Raw genomic sequence first — 15,536 nt, forward strand, 5'->3', positions numbered from 1 at the left:
AGGCAAACTGAATATTGGGTTAGGATACAGGCAGTTGGTATGAGGAGAAGTGGGAAAAGGGCAAGATTAAGGCGTTCAAAGAACGGAAGAGGTGGCTGCTGCTGACCATGCCAAATCCCACTGGGCCTGAGGGGGCAGAGGACTTCAACAGGTGGCTTCAGCCAGGGTCCAGCGCTGCTGCTCTTCAAACCAAACCGTGGCAAGGACTGGCTGAAACACGTGGCTAAAATTTCTTCTTTTGCAGGAAACGTATTCCCACTTTCTGCAACCGCATCCCTTCTGAATGCGGCTTGTTGTAATTGTATCATGTCTCCAAGTCCCTGACATCGGAAATGGGGATAAGAACTCCAGCACATTTCTTCTGAGGGACCCTTGGTGTCAGGTGGACTTCCCCCACCCCGCCAGCTATTGTGATTCCCTGGGCAAGCGGAGGAAGAGATGCTGGAGCGGGGTGGCAGCTCCAGCAGCAGGGAAGGGAGGAGCGAGGGGCTTTGGGACGGGGGTGGGCAGGGACAGGGGTGCTCTGGAGGAGCAGGGCCCAGTGTGGGCCCAGGGGATGGACCAGAGCTCGGGCAGAGGTGTGGGAGGGTAAGTGGTGGGGAGGTGGTTGGGGCAGGGAGAGGTTAGGTGGTGGGGCTGTGGCCTAGTGCAAATGAATGAAGACGTAGGACATCATTTCTTCCCCTTACGCCTAGTTTAAGAACAGCGCGAAAACGCGCGTACACAACGCGGCCCTCCGAGCTCTGGCAGTCCTGTTTCTCCATCCGCTTTTTTGCTTTTAGAAATGCTGCAGTCCTATCCAATGCCCTTCACAAGGAGAACAGCGGGGTCTGAACGTGGAGCCCAAAGGAAGGATGAGCGATTAATTCATGGACTAAGGAACCGGCATGTGTGTGTGTGAGGGGCTGCTTCCTCCTTGTTTGAGACTGCTGGTCTGATGTTTGCAAATGAGTGTGGTAAAGAGTGAGCAGCTAGAAAACTGAGCTGTTACCCACCCGAGCTGGAGGGAAAAGCTGTTCTGAAAATGGAAGCAAAGCGAAGGCAGCAGCACAGCACGTACCACAAGAAATGCACAGACTCCGTAACAGAGCCATTTATACTGATCTGATTATGCTGCAGTTTTAATAAACCTCCTAGGTAGGCTATGCATATATCGCAGATGCTGTTAGCTACTGTAAGTTCAATAAATATTTCTGAGTTTGCTTTCAGGCAAATAGGTATTTGCAAACTAAACATGTCTGAGGATGGAAAAGATCTATGTTAGTAATACATGCCCAGCATATTAGAGACCTGCTGAGTCTGCCTCATCTTTATGTGATTGTTGTCTGGTGGGTGAGAAGGAGCTTCCTGCAATTCTTTCTTTGAGCCCCAGGACTTCAAAGGTTCTGAAAAGGCAGCAGGCAAATACATACGTGTGTACCTATGCACACCTGGATGGCCCAGGATATTATAGCTCAAGTGGCTGATGCATTTGATCGCTCCTCGACAGGCAGGTTAATGCTTGCTTCCAACCGGACATCATTGTGTGCAAGTCTTGTCAATCAAAGTGCATTGTAGACCTTGTTCTTGTCATGTAGTTGTCCTTTGTGTTAACAGTATCCTGGTCCATATGGCTGTTCATGATATAATAAAATTGGTGAGAGATTTTGAAGAAGTTAAATATTTGACATCACTCACGTATGCCAAAAAGTACTTATTAGTGTTATATGAAGAGAAAACTTGGACTCGACGATTATCTGTGTTCTGCACATCTTCCTTCTCAAGGCTGATCTCTCTGTGTCTTCTGCTACAACACTGCATGTTTTTTCAGATTGTGTTCGTCTTGAGTCAGCTAGTGAAACACGAACAACCGGTAAGTTTTGTCATTTGGTTTTATACAGTGGTTGTGCAGAGTGACAAGGAACTTAATTGTCCTACTGTAACTGAACTGGTTGCCAAGCCCATATCCCAAACGTGAGAGAAGGGAGAAATCATTACTGCAGAAAATAAAGGAAGCGGTGATGGAAATATCGCATTATTTTTTGAATTACAGTGTAACGTAATGTTGCTGTTGACAAGGGCATCATAATCTCTTCTGCAAACAACTTTTGTCGAGGATTTATAACTCTGAAGAAATTTGTCTAGGCCTGAAACTTGGCATCATCTCATTTAACAAAGTACTAAATTGTTGTCGTATACACTTTAAAGACTTGTATGTGTGGTGGGTGTTGATTTCCACGATAACTACAGCTATTTGCCCTTCAGACAGGTGACATTATATCTGCTTTAAGGGTTTGCCTAGACGCAAAAAGATTACAAGGACTTAAAGCAAAAGTACTGTGTATAGAGGATACTGAGAAGAAAACCAAAGTGAAAGAACCTTTAAAATGAGATTAGCCAACAACCCTGGATTTCTGGTTTTGTGACTATACAAAGAAGCCGCAATGCCTTTAGTACAATTCCTGGGTAAAGCTTGCCTTTTCAGTAATGAACGCTAAATGGCCCACGAAGGCTTTCGCTGTGGGCAGCACGTTAACACTTGCCACTCTTCCTGCTGTGAATGAGCCTGCTAATCGTCTCAGCTATTTATGAACTGGATTTAACAACTACAGCACCAGTCACAAAGAATTTACTGTAATATATTCATACTGGTCTTTCCTTGTTGGTTTCCTGAAACGTTCGTATAAGCTGACCTTTCTGTTGTGGAGGTATTAGAGAGCGGTAGTGATACAGATGCAACCTTTCGTGTAGTCCTTGTTATATAGTTTTCAAAGGCTTCATTGATAAGGGATTCAAGCAGGAAAGCTATTACAAAAAAAGTTTCTGGTTGTTTCGTAACAAGATCAGGCAGGATGTAACCTATCAGGCAGGATGTAAATGTTTTATTTTTAAGATCAAAGAACAGGTAGATAGTTTTGAAATGGGCTCGTTAAGGCAATAACGATCTTACAAAGCTGACTCTCCTGATTTCTGGTGTACAGTTAATTGAAAGGGTATTTAGCATTGATTTGACACCTCTCTATAAACATTCTCCCCACAAATAAGTGGAAGTATAGAAATGCACATCAACTTTATTGGTCATCAGCCATGCTTTGTCCAGTATTCCAGAGTTTATGATTCCCTTTGCTGTCCCTATAGAATGGCTTTAAAGCTCACTCGGTGCACATTCAGACTTCTGGCATTTTGCAGTTGCTTTTATCTTCGTAATAAAACATGTATTTAACAACAATTAAATGTTGAAATAGCTCGCTGGCAGATGGGATGGACTTTCTATCTCTTGAAGTTTTCAAAAGTGTCTTTCAAAAATATGTTCATTTTATGGTCTGTTATAGAGAAGAGTGAACTAGAGTATCATAGTGTTTTTTCTTGACTTCATAGTTTATCCATATTTCTATTGTTTTGTTATTCTCTATGTAGTGTTTTCTTTATCCTTCTAATTCCTACCTAAAATTACATTTAATACATAGTCTTTAAGTCCTACTTCCTTAACCAGCCGAATACTAAATAGAACTGGTAATATAGATTACATGGCACAAATGACTTGTGCCTTGAGAATCAGGAGACCCCCTTTCCAAAATCACTGTTGGCAGAGTTAAATACACTGCGGGCCCTAATCTCGGATATTTCGTGGTAAGTTGTGCTGTGTCCTTAGACTCAAATAATGAACTTAGCAATATTGGTAGAAAAAGTGAAGATGCTAACTGGGGTTAATCTGGCATTCTTTGCATTCTTTAGCTAAAGCACATGCGTTGCTAAGATGATCCCATACACCAAAGACTGGTCTCAGATATAAAACTGAATTAAATACTGATATTTATTTTAGTTCGTTTAGTTGTTTGGGTTTTTTTTCTGGAGTGAGGTACCTGGTTTTGGTGCCGTGTATGAAAATTGAATTGCTGAGATACTAAGCTGTGGAATGTGGTTACTACTCATCTGCATTAACAACCATGTCAAGAAATTTCATAGGAATTTTTATTATGCACTTATGTGTAGATTTAAATAACCTTTATTAATACACTCCATTGAACAATAACATACATTTTTTAAATGTCATAAATGCAGAGAAAACTTAACTACCACGGATATGCAGTGGTCACCATTTATAAGCACGGCAAGATTAATATTTGTCGTGCAACTGCATCTGAAAAACTGCCTTAATTCCTATTCTATGGGTAATATTGTAGTAATCTGTTAAGGGTTTGTTTATTTGGCTAAAGCAGTTTGTTAAATGACTGTAGTAATTCTAGAGCCAAAATTATGTATTTATGGAATACAGTAATGATTTGTTTTGCTTTTAAAGGACAAAACACTTGTCTTTAAATTAATTTCTAATAAAAGGCAGTATGAATTGGAGTTGGAAAGAGGAGGTTGTCGGGCAGTTGTTATTATCTAGTAGTGACCTCCGTCATTGATGGTTTGCAAATTAATCCCTCCACCAACAAAACAGGAGGAGACAGAGTGAAAGGGCAGGTAAATAATTAGAAAATTAGTTAGCTCAATTTTCCAAAGAATTGGTGCTTGGTAAGAAGCTTAGTGCACCAGGGATCAATTCTGGGGCTGATATTATTAAATATCTTCCTTAACAACCTGGATGAGGAGACAGCGTGCTCGCTTGAGCAATCTCGAGGTGATGCACAGCTGTGGGGGGAAGAGGTTGACCTGCTGGATTGTAGAGCTACAGTTCAGAGGGACCCTCACAAACCTGAGGGCTGGGCTAACAGAAAGTCCGTAAAGTTCAGCCAGAATGGCTTTGCAGGTGTAAGCCGTTTGTTGACCCAACTGGAATTTTGAGAGATTTGTTATCGTTACTTAAATAAATAATGCAACTTTTCATACTTGAGATGCTTTAGGTCAGCTCACTCTAAACTGTGTTGCTTCCACTGCATATAGAAAAATTTGGACTGCAGGTGGAGCATTGATTTGCCAAGTGTATACAATAGCTACGCTTGAAACGCATGCCTCAAGTATGGGCTCTCTTGACTGTTCCTAGACTGCCTGCCAGTTATAGGCAAGGGATATTTATATGGCTGTACAAGGAAATAGGATCTGTAAATTGGTATTGTATGGAGCCAGATAGTCTGTCAGTGCACAATAGGCTGTTTCATTATATCAATGCTTTCTAACGGTTTGCTCTCTTCAGAGAGCTTCAAAAAGCTAAATTCTACTTTGCCATTCGAGTAGGTTCATCTATTATGTGGCCTCAATAATGTTATCTGGAGGTAAGTCTTAGAGAAAGAAAATGCCTTAAAATGTAAAAATGGAGGGATAATGTAGTGTTGTAAGTGTCAGTCCAATATCCATCACTGTCAGAGGTTTAATATCTCTATCTTCATTTTATTCTAATTGATGAGTGAGTCTGTTTGAAAAGCCCTAAATTACAGATGCTTATGTGATGGAATAGCTATTGTCAAAGTATGGAGGAAAACGGCACCCTATTGTTGCAGTTTGTTAAAAATGATTTGTTGAAAATTGACTTTGAGTGTTTGTACTGGAGGTCAGAGTTCCCTTTAGAGGGCTTATACTTCCATAGAAATATCTAGCATTGCCACAGATATGCCTTGCTATTAAAGGAATGATTTTGATATAAATACTTACCAGGCAGTGCTTTTGATTCATTAAAATGGGAAAAAATAAGTGGAGCAAAACAGCTGGGACAATTTCTAAGTAAATTCATCAGTCATTCAGGAACTATGCATTTAAAATACCTATAAATAATAGAATGCTCCATCTAAATGGAAGCCTTTTATTGATGTGTAAGTATAGTGTCACCCTGAAATTTCTTTTTTAACTTATCATTTCCTTGTGTTTAGTATCAGATCAGGCAAGTTTTACCATTTCTACTTTTTCAACTTTATTTTAACAGCTTTATTTTGTATGGTGTGTGAAATGAAATTGATACACCCAGTTGTTAACCTTTAAAATTACTTTCAGGTAATAAATAATTGTTTTGGAAACTCTGTGCCTTCACTCATTTTTTCTAATATTATCTTGGGGACTGACAAAATAATAGGATAACTTTTGTGTTTTGCCATTGGCACTTGTAAATTCCCTTTATTCATATTCTGACAATATATTATATTCCTTTAAATATCTTCTTTCCCTTCTGACGATGTTCATGGGACTGCTGATCCTGCAAAAGAAGACAGGATGATGGAAACAGAGCGGAATACTGAGAACCTAGTTTTTCCTTTTATTATATATGTTTAATTCTCCCAGGTTTACAAAGAATAAATACATTGTTTATGTATACATAAGGAAACAAACATTTAGGTTGTTTTTAAAATTTTGTTTTAATAGATAAAAAGATGGCCTATCACAAAGTGAATGCAGACCAGAGAGCACAGGGGCACTCTCCGTACCTTGACAACGATGAGCTCCAAGCCACAGCGCTGGAACTGGAATGGGACATGGAAAAAGAGCTGGAGGAGCCTGGCTTTGACCATTTCCGACTGGATGGAGCGGTCCAGCATCACCTGGGAAACTCACAGAGCCCTGACCTTGATCTTGAGCCCATCCAGCCATCATCTTCTCCAAAGGGAAGGTTCCAGCGGCTTCAGGAAGACCCCGACTACATCTCCCACTATACGAGACAGGCACCAAAGAGCAATCGCTGCAATTTTTTTCAGATACTGAAAGTATTTTGCACTGCCTTGATTTTATTTATTTTTGGAATTGTGATAGGATATTATGCACGCAAGAAATGCCCTTCTCCCCCAGCGTCTCAAGAACCAAATAACCTTCATATCTACCATGAAATCCTCAAGGAAATCAAAGCTGAAAATATTCAACAGATTTACAGGTATGTACCTTGATGTGTTTTTGTCTAAATGCAATCAGGTGCCAATGTTAAGACTTCTTGTAATTTGTTTTATGTGGAATCTTATTTACAAACCTTGACTTTTTCTTCGTGTTCAGTTTTCTTATGATGCTTGGGAAGCTTTCATAAACGTGTATGAAACTAGAGTAATTTTTAACAATGTGGATTTGTGTTAGTCATTCTAGTTTTTGCTTTAATAACATTCTATTGCTAAATATATTAATATTAGCTTTAATGTACATGAATTGAAAAACATAGATAATTCAAAGTGAATAGAAATACACACGATAGACCAGCTGTCCTAGATCCAGTCAATTGTCAAATAATATTATTGAAAAGCAAGATTTTAGATGGTGTTTTGTAATGTTTTGTAATGTTTGGTGCTTTAAGAAATCCCGATCTAATTTCTGGCAAATAAGTGTATCCTGGCTTTTGTTTTTCAATCTATACGGTGAAAGTAAACCTTCAGTCTGCATGGGTTTAGGAGAGGAAAATTGAACTCTGAAAGACTGACTTTTTTTTTTCTTTAGTACCTGTTTTATGAATATAAAATGTTGTAAAATATCTACTGACTGGGTTTGATTTTAACTTTTTTTTTCCATGTGGAATCTTTTCACTGCTTTGAAAGTTTATATAACACGTTCGTATCGGCGTGTAATCATTCTTCTGTAGCAGCGAATGTGGAAGAAACTAGGTTTTCCTGCCAACTTTTGAAAGTTATGTGAGGGGGGAGATGAGCTTATTTCTGGCTTCTGGAACTGCAAGTTCCTTTTTCATGATAAAGGAAACACATTGCAGATTTTTTCATCGTTAGCAGTTCAGAAGCAGCAGAACTTACATATCTGAGGTTAGAAAGGATTGTTGTCACGGACATCCAAAGAGTTGTTCTTGAGTAAATCAGAAATACATTGAAAATAACCACAGAAGTCTTCTACAACCACAGAAGTCTTCTAACATAATTTGTCTTTTATTATATTTGCTAAACCAAGCCTAAAATCCTGAAGCAGTTAGTACCGTGTTTTGAGCCAACACTGTTACTAAATTCAAGGGAAAAAATAGGTATGAAGGATTTCATGTCAGTTTTCATGTGCTGAACTGACTCTACTTTATACAAATCTAATTATTTTCATAATGAGAAAGGGTATAGGTGATGAAAATTGTTGATTCTGAATAGTAAAAAATTAACCTCTTTGTCTTTTCAGAGAGTAAATTGAACTGAATTCTGTCATTAGGCTTAGTCATGAACAGAGTATTGAAATAAGCTAAGCCCTACTGATTGGGTATTACACAAATTACAGCAAATTGCAGAGAACTCTGTCAGTCTCAGGATAATACTCCAGTTCTTTGTGTTTGGGGACTGGGAATCGCTTGCCATTTTATTATTTCAAAGGGTGGTTTTAAAACATCCCTTTTCAAACTCTGCATCACTTTTCAAACTATTTTAGCTAGCTGTTAGGATATTAGTGAGAATCTGGACTTTAGGTAAAAGGAATTTATATGAATGCTTTGGAATTTCAAAAATGTACGTAGTTGCTGTCCTTTAATTAACATAATTCTTAGCATTTGGTAATTTTTTTCTATGTAATAGCATGGTTTCAACAAATGTAGTCAAGCATTAATTCAGCTACCTATTGATTCTGTATATAGATATATAATCAATGCTTTTAGTATACTGCATTACCCACAAGATTGTTCTTAACCCAGCATTTTGATCTGAGACAGCTTTTATCCCATGTTGTGTTAAGTTGCTTTCCGTCAACATCTGTTTGGCAAGAATCAGAGCTATTGCCAATGAAACCTGTGTCTATGTGGCCCTACAAATACAGAACACGCAACATATGTAGCTTGGGGAAAAAAAAAGGCCAAACCTGACAAAATCAATATATGTTATTGTAAGACTTCTTTCAATATAATATACTTTGAGTTACTAGGAATAAGTGGCAGCTGCTTAGGTTGCAATTTCTAAATGTTACTGAGAATGACGTTAATTTAATTTTCTTAGCTTACTACTTAGATCAGACTCAATAATGGTAAAGGATTTTGCTAACAGTCCTGATAAAGGACTTAGGAGAAAAATGTATAAAAGACACAGCAGTGCCAATCATACCACCCAAGCAGACATCACCTTAATGTGCTTGGAGGTCTGGAGTGGGAGCTTCCTGTTGGGATGAAATCTGCTGCAGTCAGAGGAAGCTTTGAGGACTGGGACCCTCTGGGCTTCTAAAGAGGTTCTGGAAGTGCACCAGGGGACTTGTGTTGATTTGGCTGGGATTTGGACTGGATTCTGTGCAAGCTGAATGAAGCCCCTCTGCCAATCTGTGTGTCATGGTTTAACCCCAGCCGGCAACTGAGCACCACCCAGCCGCTCGCTCACTCCCCCCCTCGGTGGGATGGGGGAGAGAATCGGAATGGTGAAAGTGAGAAAACTCATAGGCTGAGATAAAGACAGTTTAATAGGGAAAGCAAAAGCCACGCATGCAAGCAAAGCAAACCAAGGAATTCATGCACTCCTCCCATGGGCAGGCAGGTGTTCAGCCATCTCCAGGGAAGCAGGGCTCCATCACGTGTAATGGTTACTTGGGAAGACAAACGCCATCACTCCAAATGTCCCCCTCTTCCTTCTTCCCCCAGCTTTACATGCTGAGCATGATGCCATATGGTGTGGAATGTCCCTTTGGACAGTTGGGGTCAGCTGTCCCAGCCGTGTCCCCTCCCAGCTTCTTGTGCCTCCCCAGCCTGCTCGCTGGTGGGGTGGGGTGAGGAACAGAAAAGGCCTCGACTCCGAGTAAGCACTGCTCAGCAGTAAGGAAAACATCCCTGAGTTATCGACACTGTTCTCAGCACAAATACAAAACAAACCCCCTGTGCTAGCTACTATGGAAAAAATTAACTCTACCCCATCCCAAACGAGGACACTGTGTTAGGAATTGGAGGATCATGTAGGATAACAGCAGTTTATCTGCATAGTTTGCTGAAATGGGAGATGCAGGTGTTCCTGTCCAGCTTCTCTGTTGGAGGCTCTTGGTGAGAGATCGTGTGCTCCTCTCCTGTCAGTTCTGTACTGGCCATCTACATCAGCCAGGTCCCTGTTAAGCATTTTTCCCAGCAGACATACTAGAAATCATTAGGTAAGAAAAGTCACTGTGTTGGCTTTTGTTCCTTCAACTTTGCACCTTGCTTCCCGTGAAACGTCAATGCTACAGAAATTCAGTGCAATTTAGCACAGTGTAATTGCTGCCTTGGCCAAGTTGCCTAATTAATGATACAGCCTAAGTAAAGATTATGTCTGTAAGCCTTTTTGAAGACCCCCTCCCATAGGGAAGTGCTTACAATGTTGATGATAAAAAGCAGAAATCAGTTTACTCCTGATGTTTCAGAGGTTTCAAGAGGACTAAAGTTGTCAGAGGTGCCTGAAAGGGGGACAGGAGTCCCCACAAAAAAGTGAAGAGTTTTTCTTACTCTGTTCATTGCATTTTACATGCTGACAAAAATTGGGACAAATATTGTTAATAGTATTGAATCAGTAAACCTAACATTTTAGGAGTCTGAATACTAAATTTCCTCACAGAAATATTTATAAGAGAAACATCCTGCTTCATAGTATGGGCAGAGTCAGCACTGGTAAAAACGGGCATAATTCTGCAAACATCACTGAGCTGATAGGAATCTTGTAGTATTATATCTGTTTGTGCCATGAATATGATTTCTCTTCAGTTTTCTTTTGGAAAGATATATGACAAGGTTTTAGTTCACCAAGTCTGGTGTAACTTGGCTCCCACAAGCCTTCAGGGTGAATAAGAAAAGGGCATAAATCCCACATCCAAAAGAGACCAGGTAGAAGTCGAAATACAGAATACCTCAGGCGCTGTTTAAAATTATATCCGTTATCAGCAGAATTTAGTAGGGTAACACAGATGGACAAAGCTTGGTAAAATTTATAGGCTGAAAATAGGCTGTCTCCTGGGACAGCTGGGTTGAGACTCCATGGCAAGACTGAGTTCTCAGAGCCCTTTTAGAGAGAGTGTGTCAAGAGGGCATAGCTGGAGAGTAGTCGTCTGTGCTTTGAGTCCATGGTCTTGCTCCCTGTGGAATCTGTCTGCAGCTCTGAAATATAATCGTTAGAATAGGAAAAGTCCTGTTTTCAAAAGTGATGCATGTGTTTAAATGTGGAAGTCTCTAAAGTTTATGATAAATGCTTAAGGTCGTAAGAGGCAGACTTTCAAAAATACAGAAACACCCAACAATTTTGCTAAGCACACTGTTGAATTCTCAAAAGTGAACGAGCCCAATTTTCAGTGAAAACTGACATTTTAAGCTACTTCTTAAAATGGGATTCAGATTTCTAATATCACTTAAATGCTTTTGAAAATTCAGCTGGCTTTTCCTTCTCGCTGTGTATAAAAAGAGGGTTGCTAAAGAAATAGATCTTTATCCTGTTGCCGTGCATCTGCCGGATGCAGGCTAGCTACCCAGTGGTCATTACCGCATAATCGAATTATTCAGCAGATTTGTGTTAATAATGAGTAGATTGATTTTTATTTTTTTTATTTATTTTAATATTACATTTTTCCTTCCCCAAATCAAAGATGAGCGTGCCTTTTGTGCTGTGTAGTGTCCCCTCTGCCTCCTGGGTGCTTTTTTTTCCTTGCCCTACTGTCAGTAAAAGACAAGAGGGAAAAATTTGAGACACCCTGCTCTGGAGTTAGAGGGAGCATTATCACTGACTTCAAGGTTACTGTCGCTAACTGCCAACATTTTGGTCATTATATATGTTACTAAGCTTTTATATTTTAGAAAGGTAAACATTTGAGTTTTGTGCAAACTGACCTTTGGTGAGTGTTTTCAGTTAAGGTTTGAGTTGAATAATATTAATAAAATCTAAAGGGACAAGGTAATGAAAGCACAAAAAGTAGCAGAAATACAGTCTCTTCAAAGACCTCTAATATTGTAATAACTACTGCTATCCAATTTGGCATCTTTTTCTTAAAGAAAATATGTTGTGTTGCATGTTCAACAGTGCAGAGCATTTCAATAGGGGAAATACGAAAGGTGGTATTTTTATTTTATATGAAATTATTTCAATTTTCTTTTTCCAAAGCCACATAAAAATGAAACAATCATAATTTGTTTGGAAATTGTGGGGCTGTCGTATTCATTTTATAGGGAGTTATAATTTTGGGGTCAACTTCTGTAAATTAAATTGATAAACAAAGATTTATGTTGAATAGTAAGTGTAAAGAAAAATGGACAGTTGTGTTGATATTGATGATATTTCTAGCTATACCTTATTTATCAAAATAGTTAATTCTCTCAAACACTATTTTTTGAGAGAAAATTGTAATAGCCTTATACTGTGTAATTCCTTTCAATAGCTGTGCATCTCGGTTACTATCAGATTCACAGTCCTCTTGGATACATTTTTCCATGATTAAGACTGGGGAGCCCCAGACAGAAGAGTCTTTGCTTTGCTTTTCATCCAGTCTATAGGGCAGCTCCTACATTTCAGCTCTGCTTTTCATCCTGTATCTTCTCACTCAAATGCTTTCTTCAGTATAATTTTTTTTGCCCCTCAAGCAATGGGGAGGTTTAAATCCCTTCGTAATACATCTAGTTGTAACTAACTGTCCTTTGGAGGCATATCTGTTCCTTCTTCCATCTGGTAATATCACCTGCAGAATCTCACAAATCCATCTCTGCAAGAATTGATTTGTCACTGGTGCCTGGTGCCATCCATAACTTCAGCTTAATTCTTCAAAGGGCTTTGGGAGAGCAGACAGCAACCGCTCTCCTTTGCGGTCATGGCCAAAGAAACAAAAGTGCCTATGCAGTGAGAAAAGGAGTTTACTTGTTTTTTCTGGAAGTGAAGCGAGAAACTTCCATACGCAAGTGTTTCTTGTCCCTGATCAGTTATAATTGGCACTGTTAAAACCCTGGAGCTTCACACCTTTTTATTGGGTAAAGCCTGTGAAACACAGACCTAGCAAGCAAAGAGAGCCCAGAACTTCTCGGAAGATTTCGGTTCTGGAGATTTGGACTGAATTAAATTCACAGGCTGCTGCTTGGCAAAATTGACTTTGCTGTCCTGGGAATGAGAAATCATGGCAGGAGCAGAGCCTCTTGTTCTACAGGAAGGGTGTGAGGAGAGAAAGGAGGGTTCTGGTGACTGCTTCCCTTAGGAAAGACCAGTTTTGTTCCTACTCCTGTTAACAGCTGCTGTTAATAGCTGCGTGCTAACATCTACATGGGTGACAGTAGCAGTCTGCTGGCCTAGACCACTGCTCGCTTTACTTGTGATCTGAGCAGTTGTCTTTGTGTCCCCTGTACACAGGCATATTCTGGTTTTTGTCATGCCAACGGTTGAAAAATGCATTGTAAAAGCAAATCTCAGTGGCAACTCATCCTATTCCCCCCTGTATATCAGTCTCGGATATTTATTGTATTGCCATTAAAAGATGCAAGTATTAAACCTAGTTAAACTGAGTCTGAAGTCCTGCCTACTACATCTTTAGAAATGGATGTTGGCGTGTTCCTGGGTAACCGGGAGCTAAGCGAGCTCTCTAGATTTATTTCATTCCCATAGTCTGTGTAATCACTTGGGATTCTCTTTATTCACATGATAATTTTGAATGCGTATTTATAAGTACAAAGCCCCTTTTGAAAGAAGATAAGAGTAATGTCAAACAAGTGAAAGTTTCCACTTATCCTCCTGCTACCTCCGCAGAGAAGAATGGCTCTGAGAACATGGGGAGGTGTCTTTTGTGGAAGAAGGATGCCCTGCATGACCCGAGTGGTATCTGTGGAACAGCGACTTGGTAAATTTAGGCTCCAGATACCCACTTATGTCAAATATGATTTTTTTTTTTTTTTTAAACCAAAAAATAGGTTATATCTGTACTTCAGAGGTGTTAATAGAAAGGCTTGTCTGTTTTATAGTTTTCTTTGGTTTCATTCAATTTGCCTTTTTTAATTCTTTTTTTTCTTTTTTATTTGCCAAACATAGCTCTTTCATTTGTTTTTCTGTAGATGAGAGAAGGAAGCATTATTGACAAGGAGGTGTAAGTTTATTCCTGTTAGAGTCAGTTACAGCATATGCTTATAAAATTCCTCTTCCTTTTTGAAGAAATGTCTTAGCTTATGGTTTACTTAACATTATAAGGACATGTTTCAAGTCCACCATGTGGTTCACTGAGAACAATTTTTCTTCTTGGTTAATTATTTTTTTAACGGTACCCATAAAAATATATTGATTTTTAGGTGTTTGATTTGGGAAATCATTTACAGTAAAGTCTGATTTTTGTATTATAACTATGTCCTTTTGTAAATGAAGTACACAGTGTTGCCTTAAAATATTTTTTCCAAGCAATACACCAGTGATATAGTAATGAATTAGATCCAATAAGCTGTATATTCACATTGGCATAATAAGTAATGAGTCCCTTGATAAATTTCCTTATCTGTCACAGCCCATATGAATGGCTTCTGCCTTCCTGCTCCTTTGTCAAAAACAACATACAGTTTTTTGCTAGGGAAAATAGAAAGAAGATCACAGTTTACGGTTGGACTTGATGATCTTAAAGGTCTTTTCCAACCTATATGGTTCTGTGATTCTGTAATTGGGCCAAGTTACCAATTCAGAAACTCTTTAAAAGATCAAAAAGTATTTTATTTTGCTTTTGAGATGTAAGAAAATAAAAGAGAGCTTGCCAAACCTCTGAGACCTTTCCTCAAAAAGAGGAGAAGCAGGAGGATTTGCGTGTTGTATGTGATGTCCTGGGGTGGACATCATATGGCATCAAAATGAAAACTGAGAAGGATGCTTCTGAGTATTTTATTACAGGCGTATCATTCCAGGATGTGTATTTTGTGTATTTTGTGGAATAACAAAATGCATAGGTGAGCTAATTAGGAATTTTTGAAGATTTTTTTTTTTAATTACTGTTTGTTTTTTTCTATAAATCTGCCTTTTTTATGGTATAGTGTCTGTTTCAGGGCAACATTCACAGGCTCAGGGTGGAAATTTGAGAGGGGAAGATGGGGACAGCTCAGTACTGCTGAGAGGTTACGTGGGGCGCAGGGGACTGAGGGTCACAGTCCTGTTCTGCGTTAGGTGGAGCGGGACCTGACACCTGAAATTTTCCTACTGGAGAGCTTTCCTACACAATGTCTGCGTGTTGGTACAGCGCCTCACATTTTCTAAGAAAAAGGAACGCTAGCTTTTCATAGGCTATAGAATGTAAATGAATTTTGCTCTGATTACTTATTTTTGGATTGTATAAACTTACTTCTTTTAAAATTAGAGATTACCTTGCCAAAATTACCTCAAGCTCATCACAGCAGAAGTGTGGTTAGGGCTTAGAGAGAGAACCAATTTCCATGGCCATTAGCTATCTACCTCTTTACCATGACTGCTGAAAAGCGTGGGGCAATTTAGTCCCAATTAGAACAGCAATTCTGAATGGTGACAAGTACTACTTTTTCTAATAGACGATGAAATGAGCTGTGCCAGCATGGGTGAGGGAGTAATTTGCTTTTTAAAGGCCTAGCGTACCTTGTTCTTGCCTGCTTGGGCTAACAGAGGGATCAGGGAGGGTCTACTGATACCTTGAATCTTCCCGTTTGCTGGGCTGCCCCCGGGACATCTCGCTCTCCCCTTTGCCTGGAGCTGTTTGGAAAGCTCAGGTTTTCAGGGGACTGTTTCTGTTTCAGTATAACGAACTGGAACAGATGGTAAAACATCTAT

General features: G+C 39.4%; 1 protein-coding gene across 7 annotated transcripts in view; it reads left to right on the plus strand.

Annotated features, from left to right (window-relative positions):
- The window catches only part of NAALADL2 (N-acetylated alpha-linked acidic dipeptidase like 2), a 520,054-nt gene that overhangs the window by 213,286 nt on the left and 291,232 nt on the right, over positions 1–15,536 (plus strand). For all 7 annotated transcript variants that reach the window (XR_012776415.1, XM_075506899.1, XM_075506901.1 and 4 more), the window contains one exon: positions 6,277–6,778. Coding sequence is in view for 6 of the 7 variants with exons in the window: in XM_075506899.1 (XP_075363014.1) it covers positions 6,277–6,778 (502 nt within the window). In the remaining variant the exon portion in view is untranslated. The remainder of the gene's footprint in view (positions 1–6,276; positions 6,779–15,536) is intronic.

Source organism: Mycteria americana, chromosome 7 (genome assembly GCF_035582795.1).
Source record: "Mycteria americana isolate JAX WOST 10 ecotype Jacksonville Zoo and Gardens chromosome 7, USCA_MyAme_1.0, whole genome shotgun sequence".
Lineage (NCBI taxonomy): Eukaryota > Metazoa > Chordata > Aves > Ciconiiformes > Ciconiidae > Mycteria > Mycteria americana.